The 21,887-nt window shown below is 38.7% G+C and overlaps 1 protein-coding gene across 1 annotated transcript; it reads left to right on the forward strand.

The window, feature by feature from the left end:
• The first annotated feature begins 1,347 nt into the window (after positions 1 to 1,347).
• LOC149936581 (tetraspanin-8-like) lies at positions 1,348 to 21,645 on the forward strand. The gene is made up of 8 exons (XM_090181210.1): positions 1,348 to 1,962; positions 11,258 to 11,431; positions 14,455 to 14,667; positions 16,916 to 16,990; positions 18,167 to 18,265; positions 19,952 to 20,170; positions 20,689 to 20,772; positions 21,059 to 21,645. The coding sequence occupies exons 2-8, from the start codon at positions 11,366 to 11,368 to the stop codon at positions 21,101 to 21,103; spliced, it is 801 nt and encodes a 266-aa protein (XP_090037336.1). The 5' UTR covers positions 1,348 to 1,962; positions 11,258 to 11,365; the 3' UTR covers positions 21,104 to 21,645.
• The last annotated feature ends 242 nt before the right edge of the window (positions 21,646 to 21,887 follow it).

The raw sequence follows: 21,887 nt of genomic DNA on the forward strand, positions 1-21,887 counted from the left end.
TACTCTAGCATGAGTACTTTTCGAGTGATTAGAGTACTTTTCGAGTGATTAGCCCTACCGGTTATTGTCTAAACTCCCTCGACTTGTTATTGGTCAAATTAGGTGGTATTAAAGCTGATTAGATCTAAAATGTGAAGGGGAACATGTTTCTAATTGAAACCAACTTTGTATCTCAAATGGTTCTCGACATAAATTTTGAATGACCTTCAAGACATGGTTCAAGGTCATGGGAATTTTCGTTGTCAAGTGACCTCTGCACGTCCTGAAAATTTCAAATTCCTAGCTAAAATATATTTTGAGTTATTGGCCCTGTATCGTTTTTTTTAGTTATATGAGGGATTAATTGGAAAAAATCAAAATGTGTACATATTTAAGTCAGTTAGCGGAATAGTTTTCGTCAGGAAATCATATTTGTATACACTAGTAATGTATAAGGAAGTGTAAGGGGGCCCTGATGATTTTCATAGAAATGGGCGTGGTTTATTGAATAGATTTTCGTTAGCGATGTGCTGGGCTAAACTAGGAGCCGATTTGATACTAAGCCTGGTTTCGAATATTAATTCACTTTAACTCATTTGCTCTTTTTGAACCATCTATATACGTGATTTCACGCGTAACTAGACCAATTTCCAGAAGAACATTATAAAGAATTGGTGTTTTTTAATCCATTTTCTATTAAGTCTATTTTACAAGTGTGTATCTTCGAGGCAATGCATTTGAAAATACGCGATACATTCGACGTAGTTTAAGACTGATATTCCGAGTGTTTACCATTTCCCGTTTCCGCTTGCAATAAAATTGACGGACAACCGCGTTTTCGCTTGAATATGATCTAAAAGCAAGATTGGTGCATATAGCTTTATTCATAGTCAAAAAGGATTTAAAAAAAACACACGAGAAGTCATTATTTAAAATTATTCACTAAAAGATGTAATTTAAGAAAAACGTTAAAATTTGAATTTAAACAACCCAGCAGCAATACCGGAAAAATTCGTTATACTTATATTCTAAGTAACGTAATAAACATAAGTATAACACGCCAATTTTCCTACTGATAGTTGGTTTCACCAATGACCATTTAAATCATACCTTGGCTAAGGACAGACAACACTGTATTCTTTGGACAATTTTAATATTTGATTTCCGCAAATAGTCGCGTACCCTTGAAAGAGTATTTTAGGAGAAAAAGCAACGTCAATTTCCGCAAACGAAGAGAAAAGTGAGGAAACATCCCGTAGAGCGCTTGGTCAGTGGCGAAAGGATTAGGAGGGACAGGAGGCGACATTCGCCCATCCATCGATTGAGAGCGGGAAATCCCTTTCAGCGCTTCTAATCGGCGGCCGGAATTGGAAGAGGCTTGCTGGGCCGCTCCGTCACGTCGTTTCCCTCTCCGGGTCGACTCATCCCTGCCAGCTCCGAATTCTTCCATCCCTGTCGGTCACCGCTGGCTTCAAAGCGACCCCCCGAGCTCCATCCTTAAAGGATCTCTTAAAATGGCCGCGACCGTTCGGGCCACCCTCGGCCCCTCGCTCATTCCGGGATCCACGCATGCTCCTCTCCATCAACAATCACTGTAGCTACAGCGGGGTCCCGTTCCGCCCCCCACCGCAGGTTTCTCCCGTCGTCTCGGAGATGCTGGTTTAGCTATTCCTTCCGCTTCTTCTTCTCGCGAGAATTTGATAACATTCCCGAGAACGGCTTTTCTATCGACAGTGAGTGTGAGCGCCACACTTGACACTCTTTTCATTCGTACATGTTTACAAGCCCGAGCTGCTTACGATTCGCGGGAAATCCGATTCGGACCTCCTTTCCGTTGACTAATTCTTCGCGTTTTTGCTCGCTGTTTTCCAGCGATTTCGGATTTTCGGAAGAATGACCATGAATTGTTTCGTGATTCGGTGATTTCATTTCAAAGTTCGCTCATTTTCATTCTGTTAACTCAGCGGAGGAATATTGTTACAAGTAAGAATATCGTTTTCAAATATTCCGAAGAAATCTTTAAGAATCTATTATTTTGGAAGTTATTTAAATTTATATTAAGATGCAGCTCTTACAGAGGCGGAAATATTCTCTAAATGGTTTCGGATTGGTAGGGCTGTTACCTCAATATGGATCGCATCAACGATTCGAAAGTTGGAAAGGAAAGACCGGGTTCGAACCCGTCGAGATTTTGTTTCGCGAATGGCTTATTTCGTAACGGATTTGGCAACTTTCCGAGTAAATTTACTTTCGGCTAAAATGTCACGGGGTCAACGTGAGAGTTCGTAATATACCTTTGGTGACATTTGAAATATTTACCACTACAATATATACCATAAGTAACGTAATAAAAATAAGCTATGTTAAAGTTAATATAATTAAAGCTAATAACAATAAGCTATGTTAAAGTTAATATAATTAAAGCTAATAACAATAATCTATGTTAAAGTTAATATAATTAAAGCTAATAAAAATAAGTATGACAAGTAACAAAAATATCAACGAACTGATTTTCCGAGTTATTGCGCAATCACGGTTAAGTTAAAAACAGAGCCCACTAGTGTTTAAAATACGTCCAAGTCGAAATAAATGACTACCAAGGACGACAATATACTACTTACAAGTTAGTTTAGTGAAAGTCGGAGCCTGGCGAGAATGTCCGTGTCGAAGAAAGGTTCGGTAAGCGTTAAAACCATATAAAGGGTCCTACGTTTCTTACGCATCTTATTATTATTCTGTAACTTATGTAAATACGAGTATCCTTATACGAAGAAAAATAATATCAAAGTATGTTATAGAACTCTTAGATAGTCAGTGCCGTATTTCCGCCTAGGCCAACCTAGGCCGTGGCCTTGGGGCCCATCCTTGGAAGGGGCCCTCCAGTGACCGTAATTACTGTATTCGAAGGCATAAATCTATATTATCAAATAATTTATATTGGAGAATTACCTAGGTAGAAGATTTTGTTTTAAAATTACCAAAATTTGTGCCTGGCAGTTTACGGACGCACCCTTAAATCGCAATGTTGCATAATTATCGCATATTTAGTCAACGATTGTTAAGCGCTTTTATTTAGTAATATAACCGTAGAGCTCAGACTTCTACGCTGAATCAGAGAAATTCAGGCACAGCCTAGTTCCAGGGATAAGAGTAAATGCAGCGCGTGAAAAGGGGGCCCAGACTTCTTATCTGCCTATGGGCCCAGGATCTCTAAGTCCGGCCCTGTAGATAGTTATGATACTCACTTGAAACACGAACCTTCGCGGGCTCTCGTTGACTTTTCCGAAATGTGTTTCGAAAGAAAAATAGTGCGTGGTGAAATACATCACAGCGGTTTTTGTATCACTATAATTTCGGCCTAATGGCCAGAGTTCTTAAATTACGGTAATTTACCGTGTTGCGGTAAATTACCGTAATTTTATTTTTTTTTCTTAAAAAGGTTTTTTTTTACAATTAAAACAAGGAATACAAAGAAGAAACCGTTTGTTGCTCCAAATATTTCTGAATAACTAGGTCTACTTTCTTTTTTTTACCCATTTTACCAAATTTACTTATTTAAATGATATGGAATTATAGAAAGAATACTATATTCTTTCGCTAGACTACTTCGAAGTAACGCTAAACCAACGCAGATGCTCAGAATAACCACGGCCAACTTTGATCACGCGGTGTTCGCGCTACAGCGGCCCACACATTCGTCTAAATTCCGCGAGCAAGGATTTTCCCCCTATAAACTGTACTTTAATGTGTAGGAGTTCAGCGCCACGCTCGGTTTTTATACTGACTTCAATGTAAAAACTATTCTAAAAATAATAATCCGCTAGGGGCGTTCACGTCATACACATCTTTTGCTCATAGGTTAACACAGAAACGTCAACGAATGAGATGGCCGCTGTAGCGCGAGAGATCAAAGTTGGCCGTGGAATAACCAAGTGATAATAAAACTAACATTTTAGCAGACGACAGATGAATCATGAATGTGATTTTTCTTAAACAGGGCTGGACATAAGTATTCTTCCTATTAAACGTATCAAACTATTCTAACACGGCCTTCGACTTCTTGGAAATTCGCAACCAAAACGAATCTAGGTGGCGCAGCGGTGCCTAGCTCTTCGAGTTAGTGCGTTACGCCTATGACCTAGTGTTTGCTGGAGTGAAATTACATTATTAAACGATGCAAAAATACACTAAAACGCGAATAACCTTAGGTTTTGAGTGTTGTAATCTTGCGCGACGTATTTTAGGTACATTTTAGCCCGAAAGATCAAAGAAAATTGAGAATCAGTGAAACACGAATACGATGGTAAATTACCATGGTAATTTACCACAGTAAATTACCCTGGTAATTACCATTTTCGTAATTTACCTGAGAAAATTGTAAATTACTGTTACCAGGGTAATTTACCGCGTAAATTACCAGGGTAAATTACCGATTCGTATCTCTACTAATGGCTCATGTTACATCGTTCGGTGGATTAATACAAGCGTTGGATTTTAATGCCGTCTTAAATGGATAACTTCTCTAGTAAGAGGTATAATTTAAATGTTTGATAATATTAATATTTTCTAGTACGTTAATAAGAATCCTATACCAGTAACGAAATTAAAATTTAAATGCATAAAAGAATTGTTATCATAAAGACCATCAGAAGTATATGAGAGAAGTTATCCATTCCATTATACGGCTAATGTGATTAGCTTGAAATATGGTCATCCACAGGTACCCGTTGCTTTCCCAAAATGCGTTTCTAAAGAACCAAGTAGTGGAAGTACATTATGCAGCGATTTTATAAAACTATTTCCGATTGAAAGTATCATTTTTAAATAAATTAATATCCCTAATTTTGATATTTTGCATTGTCAGGCTGAAATTTTCAGCTTGAAAGAACCCCTAGTTGCCTGCCATTGGAAATAGCCCGCTAAGGTACGGCTTCTATTTTTATGAGCTTAGATGGATACTAGTTATATCATAAGTAACATAATAACAATAAGTATGATAATTCCTATTGCTTTAATGCTAATTTTCTAACCGAACCTTTTTTCGGCACTGATACTCTCTCTTGGACTCGCGACTTACCGTTTTGGACGACTACTTTTTGATAAAAATTTAGGCCTAATATCGGAGAGCATGTTCTTTAGTCGCGAGGGGCTTTGGCTTTGTTTTGAAGCCCGCGTGCCAATCACGCGTGATAAAAAACACATGAGCTCGTGGCGCCGAGAAAAATCTTTTTAATTTTTATCGTTTTAGCCTAATATTCCGCTTATATATCGGAAACCAGATATTTCGGCTTAGCGGAAGTCTCGCATATTTTAGACACTAGAGGGCTCTGTGCTGAGAAAACATCTTGATTACGCAATATATAGGAGTATAGCGTTTAGTGGACTAGCCTAAAAATGTAATAAACGGATAAACATGAATAAAAAGTTATTATTATTTATTATAACTATGAAAATCAGTTTGGTTGTAAATCTCGTTAATTGTCATGCTTATTGTTATAATGTTACTTATGGTTATATTAAATACTAAGTACTGATGCAATCGTAGCACCACGAAATAAAAATAAACATTAAGAATACTTTAATGCTTTAGACCAGGCATCTAAAATAAATTAAGTTTGATGAAAAAATAAATATTAAAAAATACTCTTATATATTACTTTTTAAAATTTACCAAAAAAAAACCAATAATTTCGAAACTATAATTGTAATAATTTAAATAATTTTCATCATATTCAGATTTGAATATGAAATTTGAAATCTATTTGGGAGTTATATCTAAAATTGGCCTACTAGCCCCTGTAGAAGTGTTCCACCCGCTTAGCTCCAATGTTCAGGGAAAAGGTACCCACCAGACCAAAATCATCCCAAATTTCGTCGTTTTATCGTGAAAACCGCGAAAAACGTGTTGTTAATAGAAGTTCCTTATTGAGAGACGACCTGTGAAAGCATGGAGAAAACTCTTTTCGGGGTGAAAGTGACCCCGAGTGACATTTGGGTATTAATTCCCCCCCCCCCACATTTTTAAGATAGCTGAGAAAAGTGATTTTTGAGATACTGCGAAAAGAAATTTCCACCTGCTCTGGCGCCTACTTTTTGAGGAAATCAATTTTTTCATCCACTTTTGATAAAAACAAGTTCCCAAAAGGCAAAATATAGTCCGGCGCTTAAATCGCCACAGACATGGACGACCAAATCTTAGGGATAAATTTTTAATATTAATTTATTTTAATATAATCAATTTTATTCTTAATTTTATTTTAATATTATCTTAATTCTAAAATTACGATCTAAAGCGTAACCTCCAGCCACGCTAGAAATAGGGTTTCATATTCCTGGAACAGACGGCGACGAAGCGAAAAGCCCTAAATATACTCTCACTCTATATCCTAGGAGCCAGATTGCCGATATTCAATGGCCGCTCTACCATTAGCAATGGTGTCAAACGAAATTTACGAAAGGTGTCCCTTTCACCGAGTATAGTTCCGGCGCCATCTATGACGCGCCACACTAAAAACAGAAAGGGGAAAGAAGAAGCGAGGGGGTAGTAAAGGATGGTAGAGTAGAGACTCTTTGGTGTCAGCTTTCCGATGGCGGCCTGTTGTTTCGGCGTTCGGAAGGCAACAGCTACTAAAAAAACTCCATTACTGTCACTTCCCTCCCCTTTTAATCTGATATCCCCCCTTGTGAAAATCTGGGCTTGGATGATACACACACATTTCGAAGCGAGCAGGTGATTCTCTCTTTTGAATTATTAAAACTCTCTGAAAGAAAAATGTCCCGCAGCATCTCGGGGCTAAAAATATCTTCCGTGTATAGAAAAGTCCGCTCCTAAAGTTTGTCTTTCTCTCTTTAGAAGTCCCCGGGCAAAATTACCGACTATTAAACGTTTCCCGGGATCCGGCGACCCGTACAGGTAAAGACCCCTGACGGCTATATCGCGTACTTAATTGGGACACTTGCCTTGTTTCCAAATGTATCATTTCAGAAATAGACGCGCTGGCGACTTCGTAAATGTCCAAAGTTGAAAGGGGGAGTGCCTTTATACTAGGGTTGGCAAGGAGGAACCCAGGCCAGTTTTAACCACCCGGGAAAAATTAAGAATTGATTCTTACCGTCAGGATAGCTAACGAAAAAAAACTAACACTTTTTTATGGTAGGGGAATGCAAAATAATTAATAATAATAATTTATTGGAATCTTCAAGATGTCTGGTACAGGATTAGAAGGCCAACTACGCAACTCTTAGGCCGAGTTTTTGATGTACATTAGTTATAGAAAAAATAACAAAAAATAAAAGAACAAAATAAAGAAAAGAATAAATTGGATTATACAACCATTAATTGAAAATTTAGATAAAACACCGAGGAATTTAAAAACTATTGTAGATATATAATTTACATTCGTATTATTTCAAAACATAGCCTCTTTTTTAAAAAATGAGAGTCCATTACTGTTGGATATATTTAATTTGTTAAATTTTTCTGTCGAATTGCCGTATACTGAGTTAAGTTTCGCAGTGGTTCGGGCAATCGGTACTTCGACTATATAATTAGTGCGTGTAAAATATTGCGATAGCGTACTAAATTTGAAGGGGTTATATCGATTCGTTGTTATTGATTTATATATAAATATAAGAGAACAATAATCTAAAATTTGGTATATATTCAAAAAGTTCAACGATTTGAATATTGGTTCTGTGTGTTCTCGGGAGCCTTTATTTTCAATAGCTCTTACGCTACGTTTTTGAAGCCTTGGTTACATCAAATAATTCGATCGAGCACCAAATCGAATATTGTATTCGTCGAATCTAATATTCGTTTATCATATCAAATATTCGAATTTTTCGTTTATCATATCAAATATTCGAATTTTCGAAAAGGGAGGGAGTAGAAAATATTTGGTATTTCAAATTTAGTCTTTGGCAACCTGACGAATAGCCGAGGGGTTTTTTGTTGAACGTTGAGTTTAATTTTTTTTCAAGGTCATCAGAAGAGAACGCGATGAAAAGTAACGCATGGTGTGGTACTGCCCAGTCAGCTGTTATAATTGGTAAGATTATGAGCTTCGGGTTGTTTTGGAATTTCCTATCTAAACAACGATGTAAAACTATAACTTTAAACCGAATACGTCAAACAAGTTGGCCGTTTTTTAATTAAAAAATATTCCGCGTTTTAAATATTCGATTTGTTGTTTGATCGCAGCCGGGTTCGATTCCAGATTGTGGCAAGGGGTGAAAACTCGGAACCACTCCTATTGTGTTGAGATAGTCAGTTCCATAAAAAGAACTTGTTGAGGTTAACAGTAATAGTAAGTGTAGGGAACGGTTGGCTCGCGTGACTTGAAGGGCTGGCCACTATCCTCCTGGTTGACCTGTTAGGCCTGTGTGGTGATGATTATTATTAGCTTTAAGAAAATATTAGCTTTTTAATAATACAGACATTTGGGTCTTATAGTTTTATTTTAATTCGCAAAATGGTTTACCTTTTTTTTGCAGTGTTGTAAGTCGTAAAATTTTCCGTATTTTTCCAAAAAAAATAAATCTAAAAGTAAAACTAAACTTCTAGACTAGCTTTAAACTGATTAACAATGTAACACTATTAATGTTTTGTAGTATGTTTACTGTTATTAGACGTTTTATATCGATAAAAAGTTAAAAACTAAAAACCCTTAAAAAGTAATTCAATTTTCTATTTTTCCTATTTTTTTTTCTATTATGTGTCCAAATAAGTTTAAATTTTAAATTGCTACTAGGCAAAAATATGCCAGTGGTAAGAACCTGATACACCACTTTAGTGCTTATTGTGGCGCGATTTACGGAATTTTCTTGAACGCTGATGTCATTTAACGGGTAAAGGGAAATTATAGTAGGCGGATAGTGTTTGAACCCTTGGAGGGGGGGGGGGTGAAAGACATACTGGAGGTTATATTCCCTTTAAGTATATCTTTTGAAAATTCGTATATAACCGCGTCAGCTGATTCTTCAAAAGTCGAATTTTTGTAAAAGTGAAATAGCTAACCCATCGACAATAGCAAACCTCGGGTTCTTGAATCTTGGCCGTGACGACACGCTACCATTTTTATGTCATTACTTTGTCGAACCAAGAACATATTTAGGTTTACTGAGAACGTACGAGTCAAACGTAATCCTACTACCTACAGTTTCAGACGGAAAACCCCTTTTCTGCCCAATTGTAGAGCACCATCTAGTATCAGTCGTAAGAATATTTTTCTTTTGATAGAAAGCGGAAAAGTTCAGTTTAACTCCTAATTTAGTTCGTGCAACTTAAATTAAAACTAAATTTCACGATTTAAATGTGGAATTCTTCATACATAGCCACATAATAATTGTGACAAGATAAAAATTATTTAAAAGAGTACGCAATGGATGTCGTTATTGCTTCAATTCGCTATTCTATCAGCTCTCCGTAAACAGACAAACGTTCTTGTTCTAATCAATAACGTATTTAAGTCTTTTGAACCTTGAACCAAGGCAATTCTCTATATACCTTCAGAATGGATACGCCTTCAAATCTGCACGTTGCAGAACTAGAATATTTTTGATATTGAATGACCCAGGTTCAAACGCCGGATCCACCTGGTCAACCTTTTGGAATAACACATTTTTAAAACGTATTATATTTAATTCTTTATGTGTATAAATTAATTTCAATACATGGAAGTTTCCGATATAAAAAATCATTATTTTGATTAACTACTGAAAAACTTACAAGGAGACATCCTGAGGTGTTTCTCCCTGATGTTTTTCAAACTCGGTGGTTGAGTAGACCTTCATGTACCATGAAAGCTCCTAAAGGCAAAACTTTCAATGGCCATTCGTTTTGCCAAAGAGGAATTTCGTAGAAAATGAGCGTTTTCTCAACCACCCTGTATATTAAAAACTATCTCAATCACCCTGTCGTTTAACATAACTAACCCACTAATCATTAACAACCAAAGACTAATTTGAACTTAAAGAAAAACCCATGGACGCTTTATTAATCAACCTGTCCAGTAATTATGAACAATATTTAAATCACCCTGTACATTAAATTATTCAGCGCACTATAACAACCTAAGTGTAAATTTCACCAAAATATCAACCGCCCTGTACACTAGCTCAATCACACTGTCCTTTAACATAATCAGGGCACTAGTTTTTAACCACCAAAAGAATTAATTCATTAGAAACATTTTTCAAACACCCTGTACATCAACTTGATAAGCACATTATAAAAACTTAAAAATATTTTTTTACCCAAAGCAATTTATCAACAACCTAGTGCATTAACAACGATCCTTATCACCTTGTCATTCATCCAGTGAAAAATCAATTTTATCAGTGTTCATGGGTATAAGAAAATGGGCACCATTAAAATAAAACTCCGAAAGTACCCAATATAGCATACCCAAAATATCATACCATAGCATAGCCTACCCCTTATCTGACAAGTCGAAATACCATAACGTAGCATAGCCAGCACCCTATATAACAAACGTGCGGTGCCCTAAAAAGCACTCCGAAAGTATCCAACGCCCTGTAAAAGACAATGGACACAGTTCGTAAAGGTTTTCAAGGTCGAAGATCATATCTCGAATTGGTAAGAAATAAATATATCATGGGGAAAACTCGAGGGAAAACTCCTCTTACATTAAAACTATTGCTTTTCATTAACTTCTGCTATAACTCTAGAACATTTTATTAATACCCAAAATCGAAACGAAACAAGTCACAACCAGAATACTGACTTAGGCGTGGGCATATGCCTATGCTATAGACCCCGTGGAAAGTTGAATACTATTAACATAAAGAACTGCAGACCTAGGCCAGATGGCCACCAATCGACTGCAGCGACACCAACTGACCAACTTCGTACAAAATTAAATATTCCGCGATTTTCTGATTAAGAACTTCTAGAGTCTTGGGATAGTTTAGTTTAACACCTAATTTAGTTTGTGCAACTTTAAATAAAACTGAATTTAATGATTTATATGTTAAATTTAACATAAATTATTTACTCTTTCAATATGAAACGCAAATTGTATGCTGGTCTGGGCAGTATGCCTGACTTTTATAATCTTGTATACAAGTTTATAAAAGTCAGACATACTGCTATAGACTCGAACGTTTTCGGGCAACCCCAATAAGTTCTTGTTTCAATTAAGAACGTATCTAGGCCCCTAAAAACCTCGAAACCAGGTAGTGATTCAAGCTTTGTACAACGGCTTTTCAAAAGTTTTAAAGCCGCATTTTACTTGATATTCCATTTTGTATTTTGCAGACTGACAACAGAATCCGAATATAAAGAATCATTTAAGGAGCCAGTTGAACATTGTCCAACAGTTTATCATTATAATTCCGGGTGGGTTGGGGAATCCGGGCTGACGGTATGGCCATACCGTGTGGAGCCAAATGCGCCAAGGGAGTTCTCGTAACCTTTAACCTCGTTTTTTGGGTAAGTACGCGCGACGATCGATACGTAGCATGTCTCTGTATAACATTTCCGTAGAAAACATTTCAATACAATCTTGTTTCACACGGAACATACACTTAAATTGTTAGTGGGTTGAAAATGGAAAATTCTTAAATTCATCGCGCAAAAAGGTTACCATGGAAATAAATATCTACCAATCGCGAGGCACGAACTAAACTGTAGATTTTCATAGTCAGAGACGCGAGAGGAATTCTGTTCGTCTTCAAAATCCGTTTTGATTGATTGTCCTCACGAAATCGGTATTAAGGCACGGTGGCAAAGTGATTAGCACTTTCGATCCCAGCCTTTGGCACTGGGTGAAAATTCGGGTCAACTCCTTCCGCGTTGAGTTTGCATGTTCTCTCCCTGTCTGTTAAATGGGTTGTCCTTCGGTTTTCTCTTTCCACATGTGTAGGGGTTTAAATTCCCCGCTATCGTTGTTAAAGGGGTCTGTTGCAATGTAGGTTATAATCATAGCTTATGATTATTATATTAAAGAAAATACCGTTATAAGTGGAGGGTAATCATAGCGGTTATTATTTGATCGCTGAACGTCCACGAGATAAACAATTTGTTCTGAGCACTTTGGAACCCATAAAAATAGCTGCTTCGAGAACGATACAAATAGGCCGATCTTACTGCCTTGGTTGGTAAAAATGCCCTAGAGATTTACGTAACTGTAAATTCCTGTCATTTAGAATCTTAAGAGCTCGGTTAATTAATAAATCAGCAATTAATCTATGGATGGCAGTCCGCTGCAAGCCGTCATGACAAGGTGTGATCTTGGGCAGGAACGTTTCGATGCAAGGCCTTACTCCCATCTCCCTAGCGGACGTATCACATGGAACGGCCATGTTTAAAAACTACGTGAGCTACGCCACCTTACAGCTTTTAGTAGATATGACTATTACGATTTGAAAAACAAATACAAAAAAGTAGGGTGTTGGGTATTAGTGCCAACAGGATAAGCTAGCTCACAGTATCGATTCATGCGATACCTTCACACATACTCAAAGTGAGAAATGCATTTTTTCATCGGTATAGAGGGACGGGAATAAGAGTTTCTTTGTTTTAGGGTAGCCGCAATGTCCCTGAATAATTTAGTTTCAGGCGGGATCGTCTTATATTGGCAGATCAGTTTTGAGAGCTCAAGCGAGATGCAAATGGAACACGCTAAAATGAAATTTGCTTGTTCGAATCTGCTCCGAGCAAGCAAATGGAACGTGAAAATGATATTAAAGGTGATCTCGAACACCAAATAGAAAACGCTATTAATTATGACATTTATTTTATTTATTTAACTTCGTGTATATATAGCTGCTAAGTAAATGAATACTTGTTTGTAGCCACCACTAACAAACACAAAATAAGAAAACGTTACACAAAATATAGTTATGTTATACCATATATGTATATAAATTAAATAACAGAATGATTATTAATAAATTTCTTAGGATGCATTGTCCTTTATCCAAGTACTCACTGCAGTACGAAATACTTATAAGGTAACCAAGGCAATAAGATATGCTAGAAGACTATTCCAATCATTGACAACGCGCACAGAAAAATGATGTTGTTTTACAGGTTTTCGTAGTTTCGCATGATGTCCGCGAGTCAAAGTAACTGAGGAAGGCTCAAATAGGTTTTTAAGTGTGCAATCAATTCGTCCATGATACATGTCATGCAGAAACACTAGATCGATGATTTTGTGAAGTACCAATGGCGTTAAAAGCCCCAAGGTAATATTAAGTTGTTGAGGATAAAGTTTTTTTAGTTCCGTGTTCATTTGGTATAATGGTTATGCGCTTTCGTTGGGGTTATAAACAACGGCGACTATATAATAGACCCATAATCAACGACTGGTAGGATAAGGGAGAGAAAAATCATAAGTATGCCTTTGGTTAAAGGGCACCGCAAGTGACCATGCAGGGGGGGGGGGGGTAAATTATCTTATAGATAAAAATATCGACTGCTCATGCGCTATCTGCCTTAGCCTTTCCATCTGTAAAAAAAGCAGAACCATATTTGCCAAATTTATTTGGTATAAATGCGCCTCTCGTGGTTTTTATGCAAAATCCATGCATTATTTAGTCGCGGAAATGACCGAGGAAAGATTGTTAAGGGAGACGGGATGCCTTGGATTAAGAATTTTCTTAATCCAGGTGAGGCTAGCGGCAGAGATTTACCGCGTCCATGCCTAATGTTTCAACCTCCATAATTAAAATATTCAATTGGCAAATAATTTTATTCCATAACATTGTTAAATCTAAAATATCAACGTCAAACTCTCGGCAACTCACTCAGTTCTTTTCTCCATAATAAATAAATTAAGCTAAGCCTAAAATCCTGTGTTCGTTGGCGGTGAGCTAAGAAAATCGAAAAATTCGCGAAAGAGAGCGAAATTGCGTCACGTCGCTACACCAAGGAGAATATGGTTTTCGCGCTGTATAAAATCCTCCTTGGAAAACTAACCTACGACTTGTAGAAGGAAACATAGTTCCAAACCAAGCACCCCCTACGTGGCCACTTGCGTTGCCCATTAACACTTCCATAGAAAAAATTGATTGAGACATTGTTTCACATGGAACATACAATAGTTGATTTTATAAAATGTCTTTACGCTTGCCCAACTTGTTGAAATGTTGCCCTGGAATAGTTCAGCCAATGAATAAGAATGAGTTCATAAACTCTTTAGTGGGAGAGAAAACGGATCCACAGCTGATGCGGGGAGGCAACATTTCAACAAGATGGCCAAGGTTATTTTATAAAAAGAACTATTTGTGAACCTTAAACGGAAAATTCTGGATTTCCTTGTGCTATTGAAAAGGATCGGATCGCCTAACACGAGCTAGCCTACAGATTTGCATTGCCAGAAACGAGCGATGAGTTCCAGGTACATCACACCCCGCGAACAAAGGCTCATTAAGGAAAACACCTTTATGGCATACTTAGGAGTGATTATATGATAATGACGATAAGTAGGATGTTCCGTTTCCCGTGTTTAGCTGTCGGGATGCGCTATTTTGGCGCTGGGAATATTCTTCTTGGTGGAGGAAGACCGTGCGACACTCTTCAAGTTGTTCAAGATTCCAGGAGAGAACTACGCCCTCATTCAATTTCTGGCTTACGGGTGCATCGGCGTCGGGGGACTCATCTTCATCGTCGGATTTCTGGGCTGCTGCGGAGCCATTCAAGAGAACAAGTGCATGCTGATCACGGTACCAATACAATACACTCTTTTTCGCGCCTTTATTTAACCCCTCTTACTTGCCTTCCGCTCGTCGGCCATTGCCTCTGCCCCCAGCGGGTAGTCTAGCATCCACTCTTTGGGTTCCCGTAATGGAGGTGGGGCTGAAAGGGGAAAATCAAACATGCACGTGCCCACGAAAATACCGCGAAAAAGAGTGTATGTCTATAATGAAGTTCCATAAGTAAAGTAACATTCAGACTATGCAATTTTATTGGTAGCAATTTGTTGTTCATATCCGATATACGAATTAATTGGCCACCCTAGGCTGTTCGCTCATTTACACCAAAAATGCGTTTACATTCAATTTTCGTGGGTTGCGATAGTTCAACAATTGTCCTACAATGGGATTATTCGAGATTTTCATTGCCGGCTGCTATTTTTACTGTATGAAATTTAGAAATTGGGTTTGGCTTGTCAAAATTATTTATGTAATTTAAACAAAAACCAAATGCGTTAGTTGCTATATCTACATGTATAATAGCAGGAAACTATATAGGTATACACTTGGAATGTCTAAGGAAGATTTTTACGGCCGTGATGAAGCTCGTAGAAACGGGCGTGTCTTAAACTATGAGGTAGGATACATAGAGATCCAAATCCGCCTTCCAGGACCTACCATTTCGCGGGACAGTATTTGTTGAGTTGGAAACTTAGGGACAGGGCCGTGCTTAGAGGTCTCGCGGCCCCGGGCGAAATGCATGGGCGAAATTGAGTGTAGCGGCTCTCCACCCCCTAAGCACGGCCCTGCTTAGGGAATCGTGTTGGCGCCATCTATCGTGGTATTGGAAAACTAAACCTTAACAGATTTTGCAAGAGTGTCTGCTTATAGAAACAGATGGCGCTAACACGATTGGATAAAGTTGAAACTTAAACCTAATTCTCAGACTCAAATAAAACGTGTCCCGCGAATCCCAGATTTATTTGGATTTCTATTCAAGAAGGATAGTGGCCGCAATCTTGCCGCCATTTTTCCGAAATTTTCCCGCCGAGCGCGAGCTAAACTTCTTACAAGGATACTGGCGTGTTCATCCACGGACTGTAAATTTTAGTTCAACCCTCCTTCTTCGCCTCCTTGCTCTATTTATTCTACCTCATTGGTCTTAAAGCGGGAAATCTCGCGGGAAAACTCACGAGAAAAACTCTCGCGCCTCGCTACCCTAATTCGACGAAAACTCGTCATTAAGCCTAGTCAAGGTTATTATATTATTAGCTTACCAGATTATCTCTTTTATAACCATACAAATACCTGAAATTAGGTATAACTACACTTCTTTCGCGAAGAACATTATAATTACTTCAAAATATTAGGTACGATAACAAATTGAGGTTTTTAAATCCATTGTTTTATAAGCCTTTTTTTGCGCGGGAAGATCGCCTATTTGTTACCATGACGACGCATTCTTTTCGCGTCAAACCTCGAGCCAATGAATTTGAAATGTCATGTTACGTCTTACACTTAACGTAGTTAAGCCCCGACTTTTTCTCGACGCGCTTTCGTATCATGGTCCCAAAGACTCCCAATGGAACCTTAGACATTCCAAATGTATACCTCTATAGTTTCCTGATAATAGCCATACGATATACTGGTGATTTCAAAAAATTGGACCCCTCAAAAATAATTATACACCTAAAAGTCGATCACCTACCCTAATGTAACCCTAAAGTACGGGTCTCCTGTTGCCGTTGGTTTCCCAAAAAGTGTACAATTCTTTTCAGTTCACACTGCTCATTTCATTCCCAATTTGCTACTTTTGAAGACCAATTATTTGGTTCACCAAAAGTTTTTTAGTCTGAAATAATTACTGCGTGCGAAGTGACGTAGAATGTGAATGTGAGCTAAGACTTTCCTCGCTAAGATCGTGACAAAGCAAACGACGCGTCACGCGTATTTTTGAATTCGGAAATAATCCGTGGTCTGCATAGAGGAACGCTAGCTCAATCACGATCCTAGCGGGGAAAATCTTAGCTTACATACCCATTTACGTTATGCCCAAAATTATGTGCCCCTAGGGAAAACAATGACAAAATTTAATACAAATTATCAGGCGCTGATCTTACGCTTGAGCATGGCTCTCTGCCCGTGTTCACTATGACGAAGAAGTTAAAAATTGAGTGGTCTTTATAGAAAAAAAAAACACCTTAGCGTTCCACTCCCGAATTAGAGCAAGGTAATATGAAAGTGGTATATACTGATTGGCGTTTTAAATATTTTGCAGTATCTGGTGTTCTTGGTCGTTATCTTACTATCCGAACTGGCCGTCGGTATTTTGGCCCTACTTTTTCAGGATAAGGTACTTGACATCAATCCACCATATTTCCGATATAATTGGAAAGGTTTAGCGACGTAAACATAGAGGAACAATATCCGATGAAAATCTTGGGTGGTCCGCAGTGGCGTAAATAACGGGCCCGCGGCGAGGGTGGGAAAACAATGGTCCTCGTGATAAAAAAGGTCCCTAAAAAGGATTTCACGAACGGACCCTAGAAACCTTAGTTACGCCACTGGTGGTTTGCAATAATTTTGGTAGTTCAATGCAAAACCATTTTAGAAGTCAATAAAAACCTCCTTCGGCGGAGGGGAAGTATGAAAGCGTCTATCTAAACTACAAAATTAGTTTCAACAAATACACATTTGTTGTAAGAGCAGTGCCTTTCTTTCGACGCAGTGGCGACATCTCCCGTTGCGCGTTGTAGAAATTACGGAATAGCGCAGGTTCCTATTCGGTTTTTTTAATAAAGAAAATGTTGTAATTAGAGAAAACTGAAAATAAAAAAATTCATAACACGTTAAAATGTCTTAAAAAAACTTAATATAATAAATTTTCAATATCATCTCCGCGACTTTTAACACGCCAAAAGTGTACGCTACGTACAGACCATCGCCCACAACGCCTAAAAATCCAGTACTCGATTTGACTAATAGCGTTTTCAATTTGATTGCTCGAGATTCGCTCCGAATCTGTCTCTGACGTCATAGATCTCGTCCCAATCGACTAGAGTAAAACCGCAAATGGAAAATTACATTAACATATTCCCGCGCTTGTTGTTTTTCGTCTGCTAGTAATTTGACTATATACTTCTTGGTCTGTCATTTTGCCACAAAATATCTAAAAGGAATACGCAAAAATTTGCTCCGATCTCGATCTCGATCCGTTGAAATCGGCAGATCGGTTTTGGGCGATCTTGGGGCACCCGAGAGCTGGAAATGGAACACGCAAAACGTGATCGGAGCAGATCCGAGCACGCAAATGGAACATAAAATGTTGATCAGAGCGATCTATAGCGCTCGAGAGCAGTCAAATGGAAAACGCTATAAGCTTTCATACTTCCCTCCCGAAGAGGTTTATGCAAGGATTCTACCCTTGCTACAAGTTCCCCTATTTCAACTCGCCTAGCCGCATGTATCAGGAATACGATGTATTTTCACCCCCACCCCCCATATAGACGCTTAATTTTTTTTTATGAAGATGGTAAGCCACGTAACTACCAACCTGATCGATTCTATCAACAGGACCTACGGTTTAGACCCGGAGTTAACGCGAGCCGTGGACCTGGCACAAGCGAAAGTAAGAATTTCGTTTTTATTGCTTTTATTCGGATAATTAGAGTAGATATAGTAAGAGGCCTAGAATGGATCATTTAGCATAATTCTCATCGGTAATAACTTTGTCTAACAAATTTTACATTACGTTTATGTCCTACCAGCCGCTTTAAGGCAGCTAAATACACAAACGACAAAAGTTCCTTTATATTAACTTCGAGTGTAGCCCAGGTATAATAGAGCAACGTACAAAGCCGAATGAAACATTTTAAATTTTCGTGAAAACTGTTCTCTCGAGATATCTTCGATTACCAAACAAACTTTCGAAGAAAAAGTGGTCGAGAATTTACAGAAAACTAAATTTTGAGTAACGTTAACTACATACTTTTATTGGTAACCGGTTATCAAGTTCGCATCGCAAGTTCTGGCCACAGACGCCCAAGAAGAATATGACGAATTACATAGCACAGATATTATTTGTGACTTGTATAAAAGTAATTCTCGATCTGAATTGCAACGGACAAATTATTTACCAACAGCCACGATACGTTCGCATCATCCGCCGTCCTGCCGTTGTGAGACGCCCAGTAACCAGAGGTGGTGTTGCATTAATGCACACATATCACGTGATACCACCGGGAGCAATACCAGCTCCCGCGCCAAATCCAGCTCCCTCGCCGGACCCAGCACCCGCGCCGGACCCAGCACCCGCGCCGGACCCAGCACCCGCGCCGGACCCAGCACCCGCGCCGGACCCAGCACCCGCGCCGGACCCAGCACCCGCGCCGGACCCAGCACCCGCGCCGGACCCAGCACCCGCGCCGGACCCAGCACCCGCGCCGGACCCCGCACCCGCGCCGGACCCCGCACCCGCGCCCGATCCAGCACCCGCGCCCGATCCAGCACCCGCGCCCAATCCAGCACCCGCGCCAGACCCAGCACCCGCACCCGCGCCGGATCCAGCACCCGCACCCGCGCCGGACCCAGCACCCGCGCCCAATCCAGCACCCGCGCCGGACCCCGCACCCGCGCCCAATCCAGCACCCGCACCCGCGCCGGACCCAGCACCCGCACCGGACCCCGCACCCGCGCCGGACCCCGCACCCGCGCCCAATCCAGCACCCGCGCCCAATCCAGCACCCGCGCCGGACCCCGCACCCGTGCCCACTCCAGCACCCGCGCCCAATCCAGCACCCGCGCCAGTCCCAGCACCCGCACCCGCGCCGGATCCAGCACCCGCGCCGGACCCAGCACCCGCGCCGGATCCAGCACCCGCACCCGCGCCGGACCCCGCACCCGCGCCGGACCCCGCACCCGCGCCCAATCCAGCACCCGCGCCAGATCCAGCACCCGCGCCCAATCCAGCACCCGCGCCGGACCCCGCACCCGCGCCAGACCCAGCACCCGCACCGAATCCAGCTCCAGCGCCGAATACCTCCGAACTGAATGCAACTCCAGCCCCAGAAAATAAACCAAAGTCGGAACCCACTGCCGCCCCGGATGACAAAACCGCGTCAAGTCAGGGTCCGGCCTAACTTGTGCAACCGAAACCAAATAAATCTAATTTCATCTTATAATTATCTTGTAGTAAATATACATCGCCAGAATAACACTAATGATAAGCACTGGATTGTATAATATACAAATATATTACTATAATACTACTATATATAAATCTCAAAAAAGGGTATCATCTTTTCTATTCCTTAAGCTGGAATGTTGCGGAGTAAAAGGATTCGAAGATTATGAACATAGTGAATGGAAAATGAAATTTTCGAAAAATGACCATGTCCCCAAAACCTGCTGTGTTCTACTGAACAAAGAAGAGCCCCGATATTATATGGAACCCATCCCAGTGAACAATACCCTTTGCCAAAATACTACAAATTACAATTCCTACCACTCATTAGAAAAATATCGTCATCACTCCGTAAGTTCATTTTTATTAAACATTAAAATATCAAGGCAAGGTGGGCTTGTTTAAACCATAGTTCAGTGTTTAAATCAAGCAATTGGAATTTTTGGAAATAAAAACTTTTATTACACCTGCCTTTAACAAAGAATAAAAACTAATTGTGCTTAGTTTAACTCACACAGTTTTGGTATTTTATTTACTGAAACAGAAGTTTCAGTTAATTGTGAAAGGTTTTATATATAGATGAACAATACTTAAACAAGTTAAAATTAATATAAATCAACACTTTAAGGTAAACCATAAAACCTGTGAAAGTGGAGTTTCAAAATCCATTGTAAATTATATAGTTGGACTCCCCTTTCATTTGATTTGTTTACGCCACAGGGACATTTGAGGTTAAAAACTATACTGGGTTTTAATTCTTAAGATTTATTAAAAAAATATCATTTGCTCTATTTTAAATAATATTTTAGTTTCAATGTGAGTAGAATTGCAGCCCTGAACAGCTCACTAACTAAGTTACAAATTTTTAGAGTTGCTTAATAAAATTAGAAGAGTTTTTGAAGAACCAAAGTTTTTTCCTCATAGCTATTGGTTGTGGTCTTGCTGGTCTTGAGGTAATTAACACATTAATTATTAAAGACAGGTTAAAACACCCTCTTGAAAATGTGTAAAGTGGAACTTGCATGATATTAGATTGTACACAATAAAGCTACTCTTCACTCTACAATTTTTCACAACCTCTTTTCAAGGGGTGGATTAACGGGTCTATTGTCAATGGTGTAGACAAAAACAATTCCCACAGCCTTTACTATACTCCACCCTGGAATTATAGCTACACCACTGAGCATTAGTGCTATTTTTATACAAAGAAATAAATATTTCAAATTTACTTTTTTTTAGATATTTGGAATCATCTTTGCCATTTGTTTGTTTAAGGCATTTTGAACAGTCGTTATTCAACTTTTCAAATATGAAGTACGCCCATTGACCCATATAGCATATTACGGTTTAATTCTTCCCAAGTTGAAATCAAACTGTATTTGCATGAGAACCTTTCCTCTCCAGCATTAATTGAACCAAATCATCTTTCATGATTTCATTGCAAATCATCACTTGTATAAAACTTAAAGCAGCTTGCAAATATAAAAAGCACAACACTTTGTTTTTGATATAAATGCAAAATGGACTTTAAAAGCAATTGATTTTGACCAGTACTAGCATATATAATAAGCGAAAGTTTAAAAACTGTAGAAATTTTTCTTATTTAAACAATATTTCGCCAAATCAAGGAAAATAAAGACTCAAATACAATTAAATCTTGCTAAGTACAGTAGCATGGATAGAAATGGCTTCTAAAATATTTATTTAGTATAGACTAATCCAGTACACGTTGCATTTCTGTATGAAATACTTTGTGCTATAACATGTTATATGTAATATAAGATTATGTATCGGTAACTTATTTATTTTTATAGTTAACCGTCTAAAAGTAGATCTAAAAATTGGTTAAAAATATTAAATTATTAAATAGTTAACAGAAATGTTACCAAAATAGCATTAAAAAAACTGAAAAATGTTAAATCTCAATTTCACTTTTCAAACTTGTATATCTTTAAAATTTAAAAATTGGAGAATTGAATAAAGTTTTAGTTAGAAAACGAAACTTGAGGATTTGACCAACTTTTATATATCGTTAAATAAATCATAGAGATGGTAAAATTTCCACCAC

This window comes from Leiobunum rupestre, chromosome 7 (genome assembly GCF_980474605.1).
Source record: "Leiobunum rupestre chromosome 7, qqLeiRupe1.1.hap1, whole genome shotgun sequence".
NCBI classification, from domain to species: Eukaryota; Metazoa; Arthropoda; class Arachnida; order Opiliones; family Sclerosomatidae; genus Leiobunum; species Leiobunum rupestre.